This window comes from Solea senegalensis, linkage group LG19 (genome assembly GCF_019176455.1).
Source record: "Solea senegalensis isolate Sse05_10M linkage group LG19, IFAPA_SoseM_1, whole genome shotgun sequence".
Taxonomy (NCBI): Eukaryota; Metazoa; Chordata; class Actinopteri; order Pleuronectiformes; family Soleidae; genus Solea; species Solea senegalensis.
This window is the reverse complement of record NC_058038.1, coordinates 11,502,912-11,524,021: the sequence shown is the minus strand read 5'-3', so window position 1 is coordinate 11,524,021 and position 21,110 is coordinate 11,502,912. Positions and strand designations below refer to the sequence as shown.

General features: G+C 41.4%; 1 protein-coding gene across 3 annotated transcripts in view; it reads left to right on the top strand.

The window, feature by feature from the left end:
- Positions 1–20,614, top strand: part of LOC122785033 (mitochondrial import inner membrane translocase subunit tim16-like) — a 103,246-nt gene extending 82,632 nt beyond the window's left edge. Inside the window, exons 10-31 of one of the 3 annotated variants that reach the window (XM_044050593.1) lie at positions 10,079–10,133; positions 10,317–10,374; positions 10,486–10,631; positions 10,802–10,900; positions 10,986–11,090; positions 11,162–11,321; positions 12,347–12,522; positions 12,677–12,785; positions 13,248–13,334; positions 13,422–13,564; positions 13,678–13,782; positions 14,045–14,130; positions 14,230–14,371; positions 14,466–14,555; positions 14,901–15,017; positions 15,136–15,271; positions 15,418–15,509; positions 15,596–15,682; positions 19,063–19,147; positions 19,329–19,465; positions 19,765–19,830; positions 20,439–20,614. In XM_044050593.1, the coding sequence (XP_043906528.1) occupies positions 10,079–10,133; positions 10,317–10,374; positions 10,486–10,631; positions 10,802–10,900; positions 10,986–11,090; positions 11,162–11,321; positions 12,347–12,522; positions 12,677–12,785; positions 13,248–13,334; positions 13,422–13,564; positions 13,678–13,782; positions 14,045–14,130; positions 14,230–14,371; positions 14,466–14,555; positions 14,901–15,017; positions 15,136–15,271; positions 15,418–15,509; positions 15,596–15,682; positions 19,063–19,147; positions 19,329–19,465; positions 19,765–19,830; positions 20,439–20,528 (2,371 nt within the window). In that variant the 3' untranslated portion in view covers positions 20,529–20,614. Of the gene's footprint in view, positions 1–10,078; positions 10,134–10,316; positions 10,375–10,485; positions 10,632–10,801; positions 10,901–10,985; positions 11,091–11,161; positions 11,322–12,346; positions 12,523–12,676; positions 12,786–13,247; positions 13,335–13,421; positions 13,565–13,677; positions 13,783–14,044; positions 14,131–14,229; positions 14,372–14,465; positions 14,556–14,900; positions 15,018–15,135; positions 15,272–15,417; positions 15,510–15,595; positions 15,683–16,245; positions 17,806–18,290; positions 18,407–19,062; positions 19,148–19,328; positions 19,466–19,764; positions 19,831–20,438 lie in introns of those variants that run through there. The other 2 variants (XM_044050591.1, XM_044050592.1) reach the window with 2 other exon arrangements.
- Positions 20,615–21,110: the final 496 nt, after the last annotated feature.

Sequence of the window (21,110 nt, the reverse complement as noted above, 5' to 3'; positions counted from 1 at the left end):
ATGTTCTAAGCTCCATCTTCCTCTTCTCCTTTGGAAAATGAACTCTGTTTGTGATCGTAACGTCCCGCATGGTCAAACAGCATGCTGCATGCTTATTGGCTCACTCTGTACTTGTACATGCACAGTTTAATCGGCCGTAGTCCGACTAAGACAAATAATCAGAGTTCAAGTATACTGTACAAAGACAGAAGCCGCCACCGTATATGATTTCCATCTACAGTACTGTGGTTTATACGTCGTCTCCGTCTACTCGGTTCAAAGACCGAGGAGGAAACTTTGTTGCATGCACAGAACGCCAAGTCCGACTCCAGTCCAACTAAGCATATGAATCGCATTAACCAGGTATGTTAGGCTAAGACCTGCTCGATGAATGTGTTTGCATGACATTAAGAAAACCAAATTATTGTCTTAGTCTGACTAATATCAGACTTTTAACATGCATGTAAATGCACTGAATGACAAAAAAAATCAAACAAAATCATTTCAAGTTTGACACACAAATGAATGTACATTTGTGAACTAACATTTTGCTTTGTATGGAAGGAGAATGTAAAACAAATAGAGGAGGTTTGCCAAAAAAAATGTTTTAGTGTCTCCTCGAAGTCTCCAGATTTCAGGACTTCATTTTTATGTGTGTTGGCAGAGATTTTGGTGATCACAATCCATCAACTCGCAGACGAGAGTGAAAACAGGTCTCCGCTTCCTCGCTTCCTCTTCCACATGTTGTACCTCTGTCTTTCTTTGACGTTTGCAGTGCAACCGTGACGAGAAGCGCACTCTCCTCAGCTGACCTGACAGCAGAGAGGGCTGCCGTGGTCATGACCCTCTTCCCTTCCTCTCTCTTTCTTCTGTGCCATCACTTCCTCTCTCTCCTCCGTCGTCTGGAGCAGTCATGGCTGCTGCTCTGTTTCCCAGGCCCCCGTCGACAGGTCATTTAATGCTCATCTGTCCCGGGGCCTTGATGCTGAAACCCCGGGGTTAACGCGTAACGCACTTCTTCCGGGGCTCCACTGATCACAACAAGCAGACCCCGGCACAGCCCATGTCAGACTTCACACATGCAAAAACAAACTTAAACACTCGCCGGCCTTAGAAACACACATCAGAAGTGTTTTGTGCACCAATGTAAAGTAGGAAAATCACAGTGTTAAATATCAGATTGATCACAGCTTGGCTCTATTATTATCTCATGGCAACTTTTTAATGAAATAATTGCATTTCCGCTCATTTTTAAATGCTAGATTATCACATGTAATACATGCACAGAGAAATCAAATCATATCTTCAAATTCTAATGAATGCATTGGAATATTAAGTAAGTTCATATGTTTGATGGTAAGTCACGTGACAATGCTCCGCCACACATGAAATCTATTACATAGTTTGTATTTTAAAGATTTATGTTTCCTATTAGTGCTTTTCGAAGCCTTCAGTTGATATACCATATCAACCTCATGCCCACCCACGTCCTGCTCCCCTCTGCCCCCCCCCACCCCCCCAGTTCACAGAGCTGTGGATGTAAAGAGTCTGAGCTCTCCTGCCAGTTTATGGCCAGTGTCCTGGCTGCTTTATAGCTCAGCCAGTCTGGACCAGTTTAACACACATTTATATGTCTGCCTGAGTGAGTGAGCGACAAGTCGAACTGTGTGTGTGTGTGTGTGTGTAATTATCCGCTAAGCAAGCTAGAAGCCTGCTTTTGTCCCTACGTCACCTCCTGTTTAAAAAAAAACAAACAAAAAAACAGAAGGCTTTTCATTTTTCATGTGACCATCATACGAAACAGATGCACTGACCGTCGTGTGGTCAGACAGCGCTGTTGCGTACGCTGCCTCGGGCTGCAGCGTATATGGTAAGCGCTCGCTTTTCAACAGATACTTGACAGTTTGCAAAGCCGTGTTATGTGGTTGACGCAGTATGAACTGTCTTGTTGCGGCCTCACTGTTTTTCCACTGCAAACAGGGATTAACTCGGAGATCTGCACGACTGACTGTTGCTGTCAGTGTGTCAGTAGCTCCTTTCGCTGGAGCGATTCCACAGCCAGGTGGCACAGGACTGGGCAGTCATTCAGCGATGGTAAATATAAGCGATATAATTGTCTCCAATATCAACATACGTCAGTGTGATGTTGCAAACACACTTTGGAGCATAACCAAGTGGCAACCGGTCGTGGCGTCACCCTTTAGAATCTGAACTCCCGTTTTGAAGCATTAAGAAGATTCCCGGGTTGACTGGCAGCATGCTGCAACCAGAAAAATTCAAAGTCACTTTATTGGACGATACTAGCTGTCAGTCACGCTGGTGTCCACTCATATCATCGATTTCCCTCCAAGTGGGAACATCTTTTGCAAAATTGGCATCATGTTCTTTTGGAGAAGATCTGACCAGCAACTGAGACCTCAGGAAGAAGGAAAGCCTCGTTTTCCCATAGACTTTCAATCAAACTGATTTGAGAGAGTCGCCCCCTTGTGGCTATTCCAGATATTCTTACTTCCTTTTGACCTCAGCCCACGAACTAGAAGACTTGTTCCACTTTTTATATACAGACATGTAGAGCTTAGAGCTGATGATTTTGAATAAATATTTAATTGCGATTATTTTGACAGGAATTGCAATATGAGTCGCGATATCATAGGGAATGGTATTTTTTACATTATTATTCTCATTTTCATTCCAAAAACATATGTAAAATGATTACTGTGTGGTATTTGTGCAGATCTGTTTGGAACAAATGTTCTCTCCAGTCTGTGGAATAAGACGTGTGTATCATGAGCATCAGGCATCATTGTTATGAAATATTTAATTATGTCTTAGTCCTAAACTGAAATGCTGAATGAAGAGAATGGACGTTAGATCTGCGTGACTGTATAATATATAGTGGGGATCTTTATATAACCTCTGTGTAAATGGTGCTAGTGTGCTGGTGACTTATTAGACTGCAAAAGGGACACAAATTAAATGACTGGCTAAATGCTGTTAAAACATTTATTTTTACATTTTTTATTTTTTACAACATTTTATTTTTTATAATTTGGGAGCACTGTGCTCGTATGTGGAATTGAGAGTGTGTGGGTGTCAGAGAGGTCACTGCAGACCCGTTGACATGTAATCCAATACTGAGCATGTATGTATATGCACATGCATGTGAGCCACTACACATATTTGTGTGTGCGTGTACCGGTTGTCAGGGGCCAGAGAATGGGGCCCGGTGACGTGAGGAGAGAGGGGAGAGTTGCTGTTTGGCAGCTCATCTAAGAGCCTGATCACTTGGGTTCAGACATGGCCACAGCTGGCCCCACCACCAACAATCCTGGCTTTTCTTCCCGTCTCAGGAACGCAGTGCGTCAACTCTAATTCCCTTCTAATGAACTGGCTACCGTAGGTAGCTAGCCAGGCAGCGCCAGCACACACTTCTTAAACACACACACTGGAGACAAAACACATTTCCATTTCACTTTAAGCACACTGAAGTGCTCAGCTGTGCATCTGCCTGCTGAGGATCCAACCATCTGGAGAAAAAATGTTCTTTCTGATCGAAAAAGAAAAGAGATTTCTTGCTTTCCTTGTTGGATTTGCTTTGATATCCACATAAAGAAACAATACACCTCCTTCGGGCATTCTGTTCAATGTTAAAAGGTTCACTCACTGACCACTTTATTAGGTACACGGGACACCTAATAATGCGGCAGCAATGGCACCAGTGGTTTTCTGCCTCTGTAACCCATCTGTATAATTTGGTTGTAACGATTTGAGTTACTGTTGTGTTATTGTTTAAGATTTTATGATTTCAAAGCAGTTTTGGCCATTCTCCACTGACCTTTTGCCGTTAACAAGGCATTTTGTGTTCTGATGCTCAGTTTGAACTTCAGCAGGTCATATTTATCGTGTCTACATGCCTGAATGCATCGAGTGGCTCCTGTGAGTTTAGTTATTTGCTTTGACAAGAAATTGAGGTGAGGTGTACCTAATAAAGTGGCCAATGAGAGTATGTGCATATTAATAATGCACATGCTCTCAGTTTGAAAGCATGTTTAGGTTGTCTCCTATGTCACAGCAATGATCAAGGATCTAATGGATTTGGAAACACAGATTTTTTTGAATCCAGATGTTTCAAAGAGTGGATAATGATATTGCAGAAATCTCTGGAAGACCTAAGACATTTTTTTTTAATGCAAAAAAATCTTGTCCCAAAAACAAAGAGATTCAATCGATTTGGACAGTGAGGACACTGATATGTGTGTGAGATTGATATAATTGTGATGTTGCGTTCACTCACTGTGAGCTCGGATCTTGAGGTTTAGCTTCTGTGGTGGAGTCTTTGGAGCGACCGGTGCCACTAATGGAAACGTCTGTATAGTTTTAGACGCCACGAGTGCAGAGCTTTGATTGCTTTTTGAAGTGGTGAGTTCACAAAGGTGACACAGTTCCTCGGCTGTGATAGATTGTTTATTTACATTCGTCTTTTTAGGTTTCAGCGATCAAAAAGCACCACTGCTGCCAAACCATCAGTTGGCTGCCGTGGTGAATTTATTCCACAACGTTCTGAAATTCTCCCTCGCACGTTTCTCATGGAAAGTGTTTCTTTCTTTCCTTTAAGAACATCAGACACAACCTAGGGTTTAACATCCTGGAGACAGGTTTACGTGTCCAGTGTGGTTCCATTATGAATCCCTGTTAATCACCAGTGGATTATTCCGCACCAGTTCTCCCATTGTCGGAGAGATGTGAACACCCGTGGGCCTGCGGAGCAAGTGTACTTAAAACCATTAGCGGTGTCCAATTCCCGTCTTCAAAAGTAATAACATTCAAGCAGAAAGAGTATGTTGTTATCACAGCAAACGGTAAAAAGACAGGAAGGGGGCAAGGTTATTAAAAGATGCAGGGATGCAGCTTGGTTTTCCTTATTCCTTAGATATTTTTAAGGGTGTGTGAGTGTTAACACCATTATGACATTCCCATTGGATTTAGCTGTTTCCGCCATTTAGTGCTCATTAGTGTTCAGAACTAAAAAACAACAACAACACATTTGACATTATAAACATAATACCTTCTAAACATAAACTTGTCAGCTTGTTGACACAGAGTTCAGCCGACAGAGCCAATATCACGGACGCAGACGCTCAGTCTTGTTTTCCCTCAATGTGAAAACACGCACGTAGCCAAGAAGAGGTCCAAGAAGAGGTAGATAGATTCAGAAAGACAGGGAGTAAATATAGCACCCATATTCTACCACATTCCCAAGTGTCTCCCTCTGTCAACAGCTTAGATTCCAAGAAACACCCAGTGAGTGATGAACATTTGTTGCAACCGCAGGTTGTTTTTTTTTTTCAGTAAATTATTTCACCAGGATTCTAAATTATAGCCTCTGTTAAATTATTTGATAATAAATCCATTCACTTCCAACTTAAAGTAATTGATTCTCTGCAAGTAAGACCTTTGGCTGCCACCGAATTTAACGTACATGTGAGTGTGGGAAAAGGGTGCCGACCGTCGTATTTTATCAGTTTTGCATTGAGTCTCAGTACAGTAATCCAGTGTGGTAATACAAGCATTGTTACAGTATGGCCAAAGCTTTCTGAGACTCTGAGTCTCCTGTGGCCAGTGGGACAGGAGTGGCTGGCCCGTATGGCAGCTGGACGAGCTGCAGGCACTGCAGATAACGTGGACTGTTAGAGTTCGCAGTTCAGCAGACCCTTCACCCTTCACTCCCACCGGGATGACATAACCGGTGGGGGACTGATAAACCAGAGGGGGTGGTGTGAAATGAAAATAGAATCAAAACTGAGGTCACAGGACATCCTTTAAACATGGTTTCCAGTGTTGTGGAAAGTCGGCAGTATCTAAATTGTGAGGGTTATAAGAATTAAAATTGGGATTTATTGTTTATTTTGACACGATTGAATGGTTTGAGATGGTTATTTGACAGCAATCCTCTACTCGGATGAATAAAAATACATTTGAAGAGGGTTCTCCTCAAACCCAAACTAAGATGACATAGGGATTCTGTACATCTAACTTGGAATGAGAATAAAACAGTTCAATGCAAATAACAAAAGCATGCCATACATTCATCAGAGGGTGAGTGGTATCTGTATGTGTATCTAATGAAGTATAGTGTAGTTCTTTTTGACTTTCTGCAGCGTATTGTGTTGTCTAGTGTATTTATTTTAACAGTAAAGACTCATCCTTTGACTCATACTGATCAGGTCATATAGCCCCTATAGCTCAACCCCATAACCTCATACCTCTGCAGGCTGCTTTCATTATCTCCGCCTATCTACGTACACAGTGCATAATACACTGCTGTGTGTCTGATGCGACTCTATATTATGCTCACTCGCTGTGAGTTTGTGCATTTTTCATACTTTGTCATGCTTATAGGCATAAGGATTTTTTTTTAGTTTCTGAAAGTTTATTTTGACTTGCACATATAATTAAATTGTTACTGTGCGGTGGCTTGAACGGCGCACACACACACACACACACACACATTTTGCACAGCTATTCTTATTAGGACACTGCAATGACTTCCATTAATTTGTAAAGCCTAACTTAACCACATCCCTTTAACCTTAACCATAACCAGTCAACCTAACCTCAACCAGAGCCTCCGAAATTAGATTCTGCCTTATTTGGACCAGGCTCTGGTCCTCAAAAGGACTCCTGTTCCTCAACAAGTCAGTATTTGTCCCAGAAAAGGTCCTAGATATGTAAGAAAAACAAACACACACACATTTCTGACTTTGTCTGTCATCCACATATTCATTGACTGCCTTCCATTAGTCATTTTTTTTCCCCAGTATCTCCTGCCTTATCAAACCACAACGCATTCTCATAATCATTATATACCTGCATTTGGACACACGCGCATTCACACTCGCATAATATGGCAGTCATATCTGCTGGTGCTGAAAGCTGCTGTCATGGGCAGAAGGTCATTTTATGATGTGTCAGCGAGCGTCGCGAGGCGATGGCAGACGCCTGGTTTGTCTAAACTCTGATAGCAGCAGAGTGCCAGTGAGAGCTGGGAGTGAGGGGAAATTACAGCGCAACAGGCCGCAGCGCAGCACCACGTGTTCAAAGTGTCAGAAAGAGTGTTGAGCTGACGGTGGGTGCGAATACTGCACTTATTATGCCTGAGATTGTGAGACTTTTCCTGAAGTAGACCCTATGCTGTTGTTCGTCTTGTCTCGAAAGTATAATTCTCTTTCATTTCCTTATTTCACCACTTTTATGACTTATTGATGCGTGTGTGTGGTTATCTCTTTTCTCGTCACACACTCGATCGTTGTGTCGTGCGTACTATGCACACACACACACACACTCTATAGTTGGGGAGGACATTTATAGACGGTATGCTTTCCCTCCCTGACCCGTGAACCATCTCAACTACATGCCTAACCCCAACCCTTAAACCCTTAAACCATTTTAGGTTCTCAAAATGATGGGTTTGGACCAAAATTGGTCCTCACAGCCTACAACAAACATGTATACACACACAAATGCACACATTGCATTGACTTCTATACATTCGGACAGCCAAACTAAAGCCTTATCCCTAACCTTAACTATAACCAACCACAATTTTAATCTTAGCCCCAAAATAACCAGTTTCTCATAAATGAAGTTCTATCTGATTAGGACCAGGTTTTGGTCCCCTTGAGGCCTACAGGTCCTGACAAGATCAGGAAAGGTCATACACACACACTTCTATTCATGGCCTCTCTCCTAAGCTCATGAATGAGGTGAGTAATAGTTTTCCTTCCCATTCATAATCGCACCATGTGATAGATGTGCACAACCGCTCTCCTTAACGTAGCGTCACCAAAAGCAATGAAGTGATTGCATGTGCACACTGTGTTATTTGCACATTGATGTACAGTATGTGTGCTTGCACATACAGTATGTGCCTAATAATATGCGCACGCATGCACGTGTTCATTTTCCTGTGTGGGAAAATGGACTAGTGGTGAGGTGGAGCGTGAAAAGTGATAGTAAACAGAGGCTTATTATCAGCGATAAAGCCTCGCTCCTATTATGTGGCTGTTTGACTTGTTGTATGTTTACTGTGAGAAAAACGGAGATAAGGCAGCAGAGCAACAATTGGGACCGGAGGCGCCACAAAAGGGCTGAGTGCAAGGTGGCAGTGTCGTTTAATTGGAAAGGGAAAGGATGACTGCGAGCGAGAATGGTGTGGGAATGGAGGTGTGAAGGAGACTCCCTGTGGACCGACTCTGACATGGGAAACACTCAATGCCCCAATGAAGCGTGACCACCCCTCACTGGCTTTACAGGCCTGGAACAGAGGGAGATGTATGATGGAGGGATGTAACGGGGGCTGAAATCATAGACCATACATAAAACATGGATGTAGTCTTCCAGTTTCCTGGGTGATTACGTAACAATATATTGTATAGCCACTAGGGGAGAACTCCACTGGTTGCAAAAAGTCTACTTATTAGTATTACTTGACGTAGAACACAAGGCCATAGAAGTTATCTGTTGTGCTTGGGAAAAAGAGGGCAGAGCAAAGGACTCCTTCTTTTGTTACGATCACCATTAGGTGGTGCTTATTCCTACACAGTTGACCTTTAGAAAACTTCATTAAAAAGCACAAGTGGTTAAAGGAGATTGTATTTCTTAAACTTCAGGATGCTATGTAAGATTTTGATCTGTAACGGACTCAGTCGCCATGCAACCTTTACAAATCTTACTTTATTTGATTTCTTATCTTATTTCCCGTCCTCTGTCTTGTTGCCTCTATCTTTGCATTTGTGAATACCAATATCACTGAAACAGCTGTGGACATATTTTGGATCAGAATGTGTTCAGACTGTTATATGGCTGCATATTGTTAATACAAAAGCCTTTTATGCTAAAAGAAGAAAAAAGAAAAAAAGGCTCGCTATCTCTAATACAGACTTCTCCAGATTTGAAGTGCAACTGGTTAACAGTTATTTTAATATTTTTTTAATTAATTTATCATTATTTATTTTAATTAATAAAACAGTTATTATTCACACTCACGCGACATTATTTTTTGGACTTCTGCAGGTGTTTTTTTGTTTGTCATCTGTTGCATCTTGTATTTCAGATTGTGCAGTTGGTAAAGTTCATTTTAAGACATTACAGCACAATATAAAATGCTTTTACAATATAAAACGCCTCTCATCTAAAAAGACTTGTTACACCTTTCCAATGCTGAGCTGCTTCTCTGTCCAGTATTACTGGACTGCCAAGAGCAAACTGTATTCCTAACAACAGAGATTTTAATGAGAATGATTTTGTTTACTGATTTGATCTACCTTTTAACCCCCCCAAAAAACATATATACAGTACTTCTTTTTATATTCATACATACACACAGCTACTGCTCTTTCTCTTTTCCTCACTTCTTCTCACATGGGCACAGTAGAAACCCTCGCGTGTCATCGTGCGCCGTTGCTTGGGATACTCTAAACTAAGTCTGTCATTATATTGTCATACTTGGAACATTACATCACCGGTTGGTCACTTCCAGTTGATGTGAAGGCAGCAGAGTGGCATTATGTCAAGAATAGCAACATTACTCAAGTTCATCATCATTTCCACTTCAGCCAATCTTTGGCCTGCGAAGTGGTCAGAGCAGCCATCGACTTCCCTCCTGGTTCTATTTCATCAGAATAGGACATAAGAGGATCTCACCATGTTCACAAATGTCTTACAATTCATAGATTTAAAACATTTAATTATTAGACAGTAAAAAAAAAAGTCCATTCATAAAAATGTCAAATATAAAATGTATTCCCCATGGGTTTAAAGTTTCCTCCCCTGTACGTTTGTAAACTAAATGGTGCAATATGAAATCAGTAAAAATTGTTTCACGTTTATGTGTTTAAGTGTAATTCACTCTTTGAAAAACCTGTAGGTACTCACTGGCATGTCACCCCCTCTTACCCTAAGCCTGAGCATACTGCTCCATCTAGTGGCGTCTTTGTAAAACTTCATTCCACCGATCTTGTATCTGCATTACGTAAAATGATTCTGTCGCAGCTCAGTTTGCTACAGTAATGTCCTCCCTCTCTTGTCCCTGTGCTCTCAGGATGCTGATCCCTCTGTTCGATGAAGACACCGGTTTGCTCGTACTTGCTGGACTGGTAAGTCGTCAAAAAAAAAAAATGTCCCCTTCGCTGTGAAATGAAAGTAATTAAGACGTGTTGACAGATTTGATCTTGTCACGGGAGATAAACTCTTAGGTTCTCTGATGATTTATTTCTCAACCACTCTTTCCTTGTTTGTGTGCCTAAGTGTCTAATGTAATGATGTTCTGTTCTGCACAGGGAGACACATTCATGGATTGTTTTGAAGTCTCTTCCTCCGAGCCTTTTCTCTCCCAAGGTAAGAGTAGGTCATCTGTCATCTTTCAGGCAAGAATTATTTTACTTTATCCCACTTACTCATCAACTCCCTTTTTTTTTTTGTTGTTTTTTCTCAACTTAACCCCTGTAGTGAGCCACTGCCTTTTAGACAACTCGACCCGAGGGGCTGCCGTGGTTCCCAAACTGGCGTTGGACGTAATGTCTTGTGAAGTGATGCGTGTGCTGCAGCTGACGGACAACGCCATTGTTCCAATCAGCTATCAAGTCCCTCGTAAGGTATGGACAAAAACCATAGAGTGTGTATGAAATAAAATGTAATCTGCGGGTTCTGAAAATGAAGCCAATGCAGAAAGTGAACCTGTATTATATACAAAACCTTGTAAACTATCTCATCAGTTACTTCTGGTTCACACAAAAAGCCCTAAACTTGAGGCGTTCTCTTCCAGAATTCAGGCCACGAGTTTCAGGACGACCTTTACCCAGACACAGTGGGCACGACTCCGGCCATGTCTGCTGATGAGTGGTGGCAGGGAGGGAACAAGCAGGTAAAGGTTCTCTCCTCTCAACACCTTCATCCAGTGTTACAAACTGTGCGGACACCTCCAAACATCTCGCTCTGCTTGTCCTCAGGTGGGGAAAGTCAGCCTCCAGCCTGACAAGCAGCCCAAACCAAAGGCCCCCGCCGCTAGACATATGCCTGCAAAGGTGGAGGCGGCCAATGGGAGGAGCAAAGGGGTGAGAACATCTCACTTCTCTCATCGTGCTACCAGTGGCTCTGATACCATTAACATTATAAAACTTTACAGGATCCAGCTCGTGGCTGCTCCACCTCTAGTAGTCCTCTCAGTTCTCCCAGCAGCAGCGCTGCCCAATCCGGCTCTCCCTCCTCCACCTCTGGCCTCTCCTCAGGCTTCCTCCCCAGTCCCAGTCCCAGCCAGAGCACCAAGGCCATCCAGAACATGTTAGGTATGGACACACACGCAGATTTTGGTGTGGTGTAATCACTGTTGGTGACGTTTGATCACCTTCTATGGTTGAAGTCAGTCACCCAGACATACTTTTATATGCATTAGTGTGGTGTAGCGTTGCAACTAACGATTATTTTCATAATGAATTAATCTGTCGATTATTTTCTCGATTAATCGATTATTTGTTTGGTCCATAAGATATTAAAAAACCTTAAAAAATGTTGCTCGGTGTACGTCAAACCTGGAAATGATGATGTTCTCAAATGTCTTCTTTGTCCACAAACCAAAATGATTAACTTTTAATGCATTCTTTGTTGTATGGAGCAAAGAAATGAAGAATTTTTATCATTTAAAGAAATTTAATCATTAAAAAAATCTTCAAACTGATTAATCCATGATCAAAATAGGTGTCGATGGATTTAATAATCGATTAATCGTTTCATTGTTTTTGCTCGAGTGTGGTGTGTGCTTAATTGTAATCCAATTAAAAAAACGAAAAGTTATTTTAGCAAGATTCCTACTGGAGTCAGAAGATCTCATTCATATAAGGCAGTCATTATCTCAGCTCTTACAATCAGATTCAGTTTAGAACCTGGCACTTGAGCCATCTTTAGTCCAAACCTGAAATCATCATCCATATAAATCACTTGAAATGTAGTCACTGGGAGTTACAGCTTGTTTAATGGGCTCTTTGCAAAGCAGCCATTTTGACACGTTTCCCCAGGAAAAAGCACTGGTGTCACTGATCACATTAAGTCAGTGACAGTGTGACAGTGAATCTGCATGCACCCTGAAGCTGAGGAAGCTAAACTGATAATAACTGCCTTATAGTTATGCTGCCATGTGGTTTCTTCTCACATAATATTTGTACCTTGTTGTTTTCTGACGTTTGTTGTGTCAATCGTTGACATCCTAATGCGTATGTGATGCTGCTTACTGACTTATAATTTTTATTTTTTCCGATTTTAATTCAACATGACTTTCTGGTGATATAAAAGTTAAATAAAGAATTCTCTCATCCAGGACCATCCTCCAAGTTCCGTCACATCCAGGGCGCACTTATGCATCGGGACACGCACATTACCAACATACGCAACCTGAACCTGACCACACCGGGCGAGTGTGACGGCTTCTGTGTCAACAGTCAACGTGTGGCTGTACCCCTCGCCATCTCAGGGGGCCAGATTGCCGTCCTTGAGGTACAAGTCATTTTGATTGTGATGTGTTTGCATGTTGTACTGTATGTTTGTCCTGCTTGTGCCTGAGTTATTGTGTCTGCTGTTGAGGTGGTCATTGCTCCGTGATTATGTTCTTTTGTGTGAGTCAGTGAGTGATTTTATCGCCTCTCCTCAGCGCTCTCAGCCTGGCAGGTTACCAGAAACAGCGATGCCCACCATCCAGAACTCTGTCAATGTGGCCGACTTGTCATGGGACCCATTTGACACACACCGGCTTGCTGTGGGTGAGTGAATGAACACGTGACGGCGATTGCTCCTCAAATCCGCTGACTGATGATCTTCCACTCCCATGCGTTCAAAAGAAATCACCCAAACAGTGAAGAAAGAAACCACTTTTTTCTTAATCTAGCAATAATTCTTATTCTTCTGTGTACGTGTGAGAGTGTGTTTAGCTGTATGTTTTTGTTTTTTTCTTTCAATCAACCCACTGAGCCCAGAGGTGACATTTGAACTTGAGGATTGTAGGTTAGATTCCCGGCTCTGGAGGGGTTTTGTTAAGCTGTGTCCCCTAAAAATCAGTTTTATGGTTTGATTCCTGGCTCTTCCAATCCACATGCCAAAGTGACCTCAAAACACCTTAAAAAACACTAAAAAATCCCTAGTGTGTTAATTCAGGTGCACTAGGTGCACACATGTCTATTGATTTTGTTATATCTCATGATCGTGTCCCTCCCTGACTGCCATAGCTGGTGATGATGCTAAGATCCGGGTGTGGCAGGTTCCAAACGGAGGTCTGAGAGAAACCTTGACTGAGCCTGAGCTCATCATGCAAGGTATGGTAAAACAAATTTACAACTGACGCAAAACAAGTGCATGGTTCAGTGAAATTGACAGCTACTTTGACCCCCTCCTCCTCACAGGCCACACAGAGAAGATTTACTCAATCAAGTTTCACCCTTTGGCCAGTGGACTCCTGGTGTCGTCATCGTATGACCTCACAGTCCGACTGTGGAGCCTGGAGAGCGGAGAGCAGGTCAAACTCCTCACTGGACACGAGGAACAGGTGCGTGACATCAATTTTGTTTAAGTTAAAGCTTAAAGTCTTAAGTTATAGCCGTGTTTGTTTACAAAAATGAAGTCTCTGAGTTTCCCTGTCGTCTCGTGGTTCTTGCTCAGATTTTCAGTATGGCATGGAGCCCAGACGGGAAGCTCTTGGCCACCGTGTGTAAAGACGGTAAAATTCGTATCTATGACCCTCGCAAGTCCACTGCCCCTGTGCAGGTATGTCATATGGTTTGAGATTGCCATAAAAATAAAGATTGAGAAGTGAGATTTGTCTTTTCTCTTGTAATAGAACATGCACAGCTCCACAGTAGTTCACAGTTCTTTGCACACTATAGTTTCAAATTGAATTGATCAAATCTTGAAAGAGTCATGTTTCTTGGAAGAAAAACAAGCAAAGAAGTGACTATGTAGAATTACTCACCCTGAAAATACTACATTACAATGTTCCTTAACGGTTTGTTTGTTTGTTTTTTCGTAGGAAGGCCCCGGCCCTGAGGGCCACAGGGGAGCTCGTATACTGTGGGTGTGTGAGGGCAAGTACCTGCTGGTGTCTGGATTTGACTGGTACATAATATGTTAGGAATTTTTATAGTCGCATAAATATGCACTGAGCCAGTCAAAAGAAAGGAAGAGAGAGCTTACCGTCGTGTCCTTCTCTTGCAGTCACAGTCAGAGACAACTGTACCTGCATCCTGCAGACTCTCTGTCCTCCCGAGCCATAGCCATTGTGGATGTTGGCATCTCTCCGTCCACACTCATCCCCTTCTATGATCCTGACACCAGTGTGGCTATTCTCACTGGAAAAGTAAGCAAATTGGAAAAGAAGAGTCACAAGTTCCATTTGAATCAAAACCAAAGAGCAAAATCAGAATTCCACGTGTGATTTGTCTGTCTCGTAGGGTGACACCCGAGTGCACATTTACGAGATCGTCCCCGAGGATCCGTACTTTATTGAGTGCAGCAGTTATAACTCTCCTGAGCTACACAAGGTACTGAGCTGATATTTATGCATCCATTCACATTTGGATCCATGTTTTCAACACTAAACTCACTCTGCAATAACAAAAATGTTATAAATAATCCACAAACTTGTGTTGCTCTAAATTCACATTACTCTCTTCGCTTAGATGTATTTTCAGTCACTGAAATTTGTCACTGATTGATTTTATGTGACTCATTATCCAGTAATACTGACTTAATTTGGTTTGAAGCCCAACCCCACATCCATACAACTGCAATACTCTGCCTTTGAGATGCTGTTTGTGCTGTTGTTTGTTTGTTTGTTTGTTTGCATTAACACATCTCTGGCACTTTTTGTTCTGTCCCATTTGCAGGGCTTGGCCTTTCTCCCCAAGACGGAGTGCAATGTGCGTGATGTGGAGATAGCAGTCGGGCTAATGCTCACTAAGGCATCCATAGAGCCTGTGGCCTTCAGGGTGCCACGCGTCAAGGTGAGCCAACTCCGCCACCTGGAGGACACGTGTGAATACTGCACCCCACTAGTGATTGTTCGTTAAAAGAAAATCTGTCTTTCTCTTTCCTCTGTGTGCGTCCACTCTGGGTCTTCAGAAAGAGTTTTTCCAGGATGACGTGTACACAGACACAGCAGAGTGGTGGAAACCAGCTCTGACCGCCTCTGCCTGGCTGTCCGGCTCCAATGGCCAGCACAAAAAGATCAGCCTGAAGCCCAAAGACATGACTCCACGTGCGGAACACTTTACATACTGAAGCTGCTTCAGTCTAATATGTTTCTTTAGTCTTAATTGCACGATTTGTATTGTCACGTTTAATACAAGTACAGCAGTCTGAAAACCTTGCTGGTGATTCTGTGTGTGTGTGTTTTTTCCACAGTGAGTGAAGCCCCCAAAGAGGCTCCAGTCAGGAAATACCTTCCCTCGTCTGTTTACCTGGAGGAGAAGACTGACGAACAAAAGAAGGAGGAGGTGAGAAGAAATTAAAATACAGTATTATTGTCTTTCTATGACACGTGCTTTCGTTTCTATGACTCGATTGTTTATGTATCACTCAGCTGCTCAGTGCCATGGTGGCCAAGTTGGGGAACATGGACGACCCACTGCCACAGGAGTCCTTTGAGGGGGTCGATGAGGACGAGTGGGTGAGTGAATGTCATCCAGTCCAGTCCGGTCCAATACAATTTTATTTATAAAGCATGTTTAAAAACAACATTACATCTATCCATCCATCTACTACTGCTCTATCCTCCATGTGAGGGTCACGTAGGATGCTGTGTCAGGCCCCGCTGACATAGGGCGAAAAGCGGGTTCCCACCCCGGATCGGTCAACAGTCCATCACAGGGACACAACCATTCACTTTCACACTCACACCTATGGTCAATTTAGAGTGTCCAATTTACTTAATCTGTATGTTTTTGAACTGTGGGTGGAAACCGGAGAACCCGAAGAAAATCAACGCAGACAGGCCCTTGTTCCGACCGGGTCACAAACCTGAGTTTTATTTCTGTAAAGGCAAGGGCGCTAACCACTACACCAACTGTGTGGCCCCGCATTAAAATCCATAAAAGATCATAAACACAAGACATTAAACAAAAAAAGACATAAAAATCAATAAAACACCAATACAGTATCCAACATCTACTCATATTCATGTTATTAAAAAAATAAACGTGTGTATTTAGCTGTGCCCTCTCTGTTATTCAGGACGACTAAAGGAGACGCTCCGCCTTTGCCTCGAACACGGTGCCAACAACAGTGTGAGGAGACCAGTCTCCATGTTGCCAAGTGTCAGTGCCACCTCTGACGTCCTCTTAACTAACATCTCAGCCTACATTTTACAGATTCAAAAAAAAAAAAATACTGCACAGTGCGAGCAAACCCTCCGCTAAGTCGCCTACAAACACCCCGTCTGGGTGACGCATGAAAAAAAGTCTCAATAACAAAAAAAACACCTTCTGAAAATGAGTACTGTATGTGTGCATCTGTGCAGGTGTGGGAAATAATATGTCATGATATCTAAGTGTTTGTTGTCTAACTGCATGAAAGTTGATGTGCAAACATTATTTAATGTTTGATTCGAATTCTTAAATATTTCAACAATCGTTCAGGATAAGTTTTTTTTCCAGCTATCAGTAAAATCCACAATATGAAATGATACATAACAACGATAATAATAATAATAATCATCAGTAACAGCTTAGTCAGTGTGAGCAGGAAATCGTAGCAATAACAGTTTTACTGACGACAAACAATGTTTTTAAAAACAAATGATGGCTATTTTTGCCTCACTTGTGTTTATGACATGATCACGTCATATTACAGTGCCCACTGTTATATCGCTGGTGTCAGAACACCTTGTGATGTACAAACTAGCCGTGTGTGGATATTTGCCGCCACAGTGGACCGCGCTCGCTGAATGCTGATGAAACAATGACCCAACAGGTGACTATTGTGTGCGTGTGAATGACCAAAACTTCCTGTTTACACAAACTCACTCTTACTGTAACGCGTTCAAACCTTCAGCAGCAAAAAACGAGGATACCACAGGGTCACCAGTGCTCATGTTTACCCATGAACTGGAATTTTCTTATAACAGTCATTCATATTATGCGTTTTCCTTGTTAGCCAACATTGACATGTGCTAGTGCCAGTTAGACTTTAATGTTTATTGTAATTATGTTTATGTGGGGGTTAAAGATAAAGAGTATACATGAATTGTCACACAGTGAAAACCAAACCAGAATGTATACTTTGTATACTTTAGATGATTTATTTTCTCTTATTCCTTTCATCAAATCTTGCTCTTTGCTGTGTTTCAGACTGTTTATGATACAATCTTCGCTAAATGAGCTAATTTTTCTCTTCTTGTCTTATTAACTGGTATTAAGTATTTGTGGTGGTAACTAGACGATAACAGAGTAGTGTTGAAAAATAACAGCCATTGTTTTTTTCCTCTGATCAGAGCAATATCACCAATAATCCAGGCTTGAACCAGCCGCGTTTCTTTACGACAGTTCAGCCACTATCGTGCACATCCACAAGCTGCAGGTGTCATCAGTGCATGTGCAGTGTAAACTGTATATGCTTGGGATTTAACAAAATGATAATGTTTTCACTGGATTAACTTGCCTTCCATTGTGTTAAAAAAAACTTCCTTTTTATACATTGAGTTTGGAATGTTGTTTTTGTATCAGGTAAATGATGGATTATGGGTCTCTTTTTTTTTTAAGATATTGTCTTTCAATAAACACATTTTGGACCAATTACTGCTGGTGTCTGGTTTGTGTGATTTTGTTGCATTCTATCTAGATTTGACCAGTTTATTATGTTACTATTTTACTGTTATGCTTTATACCTTTTTATAACACACATTATTTGCATTTATAAAAATGTATATAAATGGGCAGTAAGTGAATATACAGTAAGTCTTTTTTTTGAAGATGGGAGATACTCCCCAACTTGTGCAGTATGCTGCCCTCTGGTGGTAGGTACAGGATCATCAGGAGCAAAACCAACATACTTCTTTCCATGGGCTGCTTGAACTCTTAATATGCACCTTTAAGACTTTTTAATATGATGTGCAATATTATATGTATATATATACACATATATGTACATTTGAATGCTTATGGGTTTTTTTTAATGTGGAATTAGAAAAGAGAATCTGAGAGAAACAAACCTGCAGTTGGACTTCCGTGCCTCTAAGTGGCAGTGTTACAAATATGAGCGACCAATTGAATCCACTCAAAACTTGTATTGTTGGTGCTACCATGAACTTTGACTCTTCATTAACCTTCATAGTAGTACATGTGCGGGAGGCAGTGGCCGCTTACTGTTCACTGAAACTGTAAAATATTTTAAAATGGTAAGAATTCATTTTATTGTTGTCGCGTAAACGTTACAGAGTCCAGCGGCGAGTTTGTTAGTGTTAGCAGCGTTAGCAGCGTTAGCAGGAGCCATGGTGGAGCTGCTGTGTGTCATTGACTGTGTTTGTTTTCTAAACATTATTACATAAGACAGCTGTGTCCTCTTCGTCCCCAAAATATTTAGCTGTCCGTGAGATTAAAGATACGCTAATGTTACCAGGACGTGGGGATTAAATCATGACCAAACCGCTGTCACGGTTATGTCAGCAGTAACGTCTGTGTCTTCATCAGGTCAGGGTTGCCAGGTTTGCTTAAATTTTAGCAAAGTCACCCCAAGAAATAGTCTACTCTAAACAAACCGTTTCTGTTAAGTCCAACAGTTTTGCTGTCACTGTTATAACGAGATAATACTGCAACATGACTAATGTGCCACCATTGTGATTCCTCGCTGTCTGGTCCTTAAAACAGGTCTTATAAAACCAAAAGCCATGTATTTAACAACCCTGACACAAACCAATCTCTAAAGGCTGACTTCATTTTATGATTTTTGCTTTGACTGATCAGTTTGGAAAATCACTGGATTGGAAATCGGGACAGATAAAAATGTAAAATCTGATTGATATTGATTTTGTGCTTGTGTTTTATTTCCCTGCAGGCTAAATATCTTGCACAGATAATTGTGATGGGAGCACAGGTGGTGGGACGTGCGTTTGCTCGAGCTTTACAACAAGAATATGCAGGTTTGAATATTGTCATATTATCTTATGGTCAAGTAGAAGTGTTCATTGTTCAATGAATTGAACAACACAAGAGTATTCATAGTAGTATTCAATAAGATAAGTCACTCAGTTTTAGCTGTGTACAGTCATTTTTGCATTTACTTTATTTGATGTCTTGAGTGTGTGGTATTTTCTGTCACAGCGAGTCAAGCAGCAGCACGGGCCAGAGGCACAGCAGGTCAACAGTCCGCTGCAGCCTCCAGCATCACTGGAATAAGCCTACAAGAGGCGCAGCAGATCCTCAATGTCTCCACTCTCTCTCCTGAGGAGATTCAGAAGGTGCTTTGACCCTTTTTATGAAGTTTTTTTTTTTATTTTCACCTCGTCAAAAATGTTTACAACATGTGTCACATCCATAATGTATTGCTCTGTCTGGATGACTGGATTTTATTATTACATACTGGCTAAATTACTATCTGTAATGCAGATATTTTTGATTATACTGCTGTGATTTCCGTGCACGTCAGTGAATTTCAACGTTTGTCTTTCTCTTCTGCTGTGATCACAAAAATTGTTGCTTCAAAAAGCTGCATTGGTTTAAAAACAAATGCAAACACATGTGAATGTCTTTCTTTCAGAACTATGAGCACCTTTTTAAAGTCAATGACAAGGCAGCAGGCGGTTCATTTTACATACAGTCAAAAGTAAGTATACTGAACATATTTGCTTTGTTTTGTTTTTGAACCCACTGACTTATGGAGTGATCCACTCAAAAAACATGCTTTCTAATGTCTTCATCTTTGCATTTGTCAACATTTTTCTGAATTTCAAAAGAAATAATAAAGTGGTCATTAATAAAAAATAATCAAACCAATATACGTACTTTTAGTAGGGATAATCTTTATTCACACACTGTAAAGTTATTGTCGGGTTCTGAAATCAAATGTTTGTGTCGCTCACTGGTTAGTTTTCTCCTCTTTCTAGTTGACTGTTATTTAAAATCTTCTCAGAAAGGTACTGTAGTATGTAAATGTGTATGTATGTAAAACTGTAGTATTCAAAAGTGTTGTAGATAAACGTATGGTACTGCAGCAGTATACAAATCTCATACTCATCATTGTCGGTGTTGATACAGCCCATCTGACAGACCAGCCCTGTTGTGTCTGTTCTGAAATATAAATCTGTGACTATTGAGCATGTTGGAGAAATTCATGCCTTACAAATTCCTCTGTGGCACATCCGTGTCAAATTGTTGTGTAAAAGTGTTGTCTTTCTCTCATCTCCTGTCAATCTTTTGTGTGTTTGTGTTTAGGTGGTGCGGGCAAAAGAGCGTCTTGATGAGGAGCTAAGTATTCAGTCACAAGACCAAAAGCAGCAGTCGCAGCAGAATACAGAAACATGAAGTATGAAATGATATTCCCCCCCCAGTCTCTCCTCCCCCTGTCCTCTGTAAATTATAACCTAATAAATGCCCTCTCCTTTTCTCTAGTCCTGACTTTGTGGTTTTTAGGCAGTGAAGGAGACAGGAGACAACAGCAGTCATTAGAGAAAAGCATTTCAAACTTGTTGACAATGGCTATTTGTGTGCTGCAGCAGAGGCTGCTGAGCTTAAACTGTGCTGCTGTGGGAACATCTTGCTGTGTGTTAATGCAAACGTCACTCTGAGCTGTCGGAAAGAAAATCCTCCTCCTGACTCTATAGCACATCACCTCTGATTTTAAATAAATGATAACCTACAATGGCTCTATACATCTGGAGCACTCGGACTGAGACTCCAAGCAAAGCTATACTATGTGACCAGGAGGATAAAGATATACAATCATCAGTCTCTTATTAATGTATCCTTTTAATATACTGTACATGTGCGTTGTCACATCAAGTTTTTAAAGAAATCAAATATTAATGCCCATCCCTAATAGTCATATTAATTCATTTATTGATTTTGCAAAAATCTAAATTCTCAGATGTCATTGTTGCTTCGCAG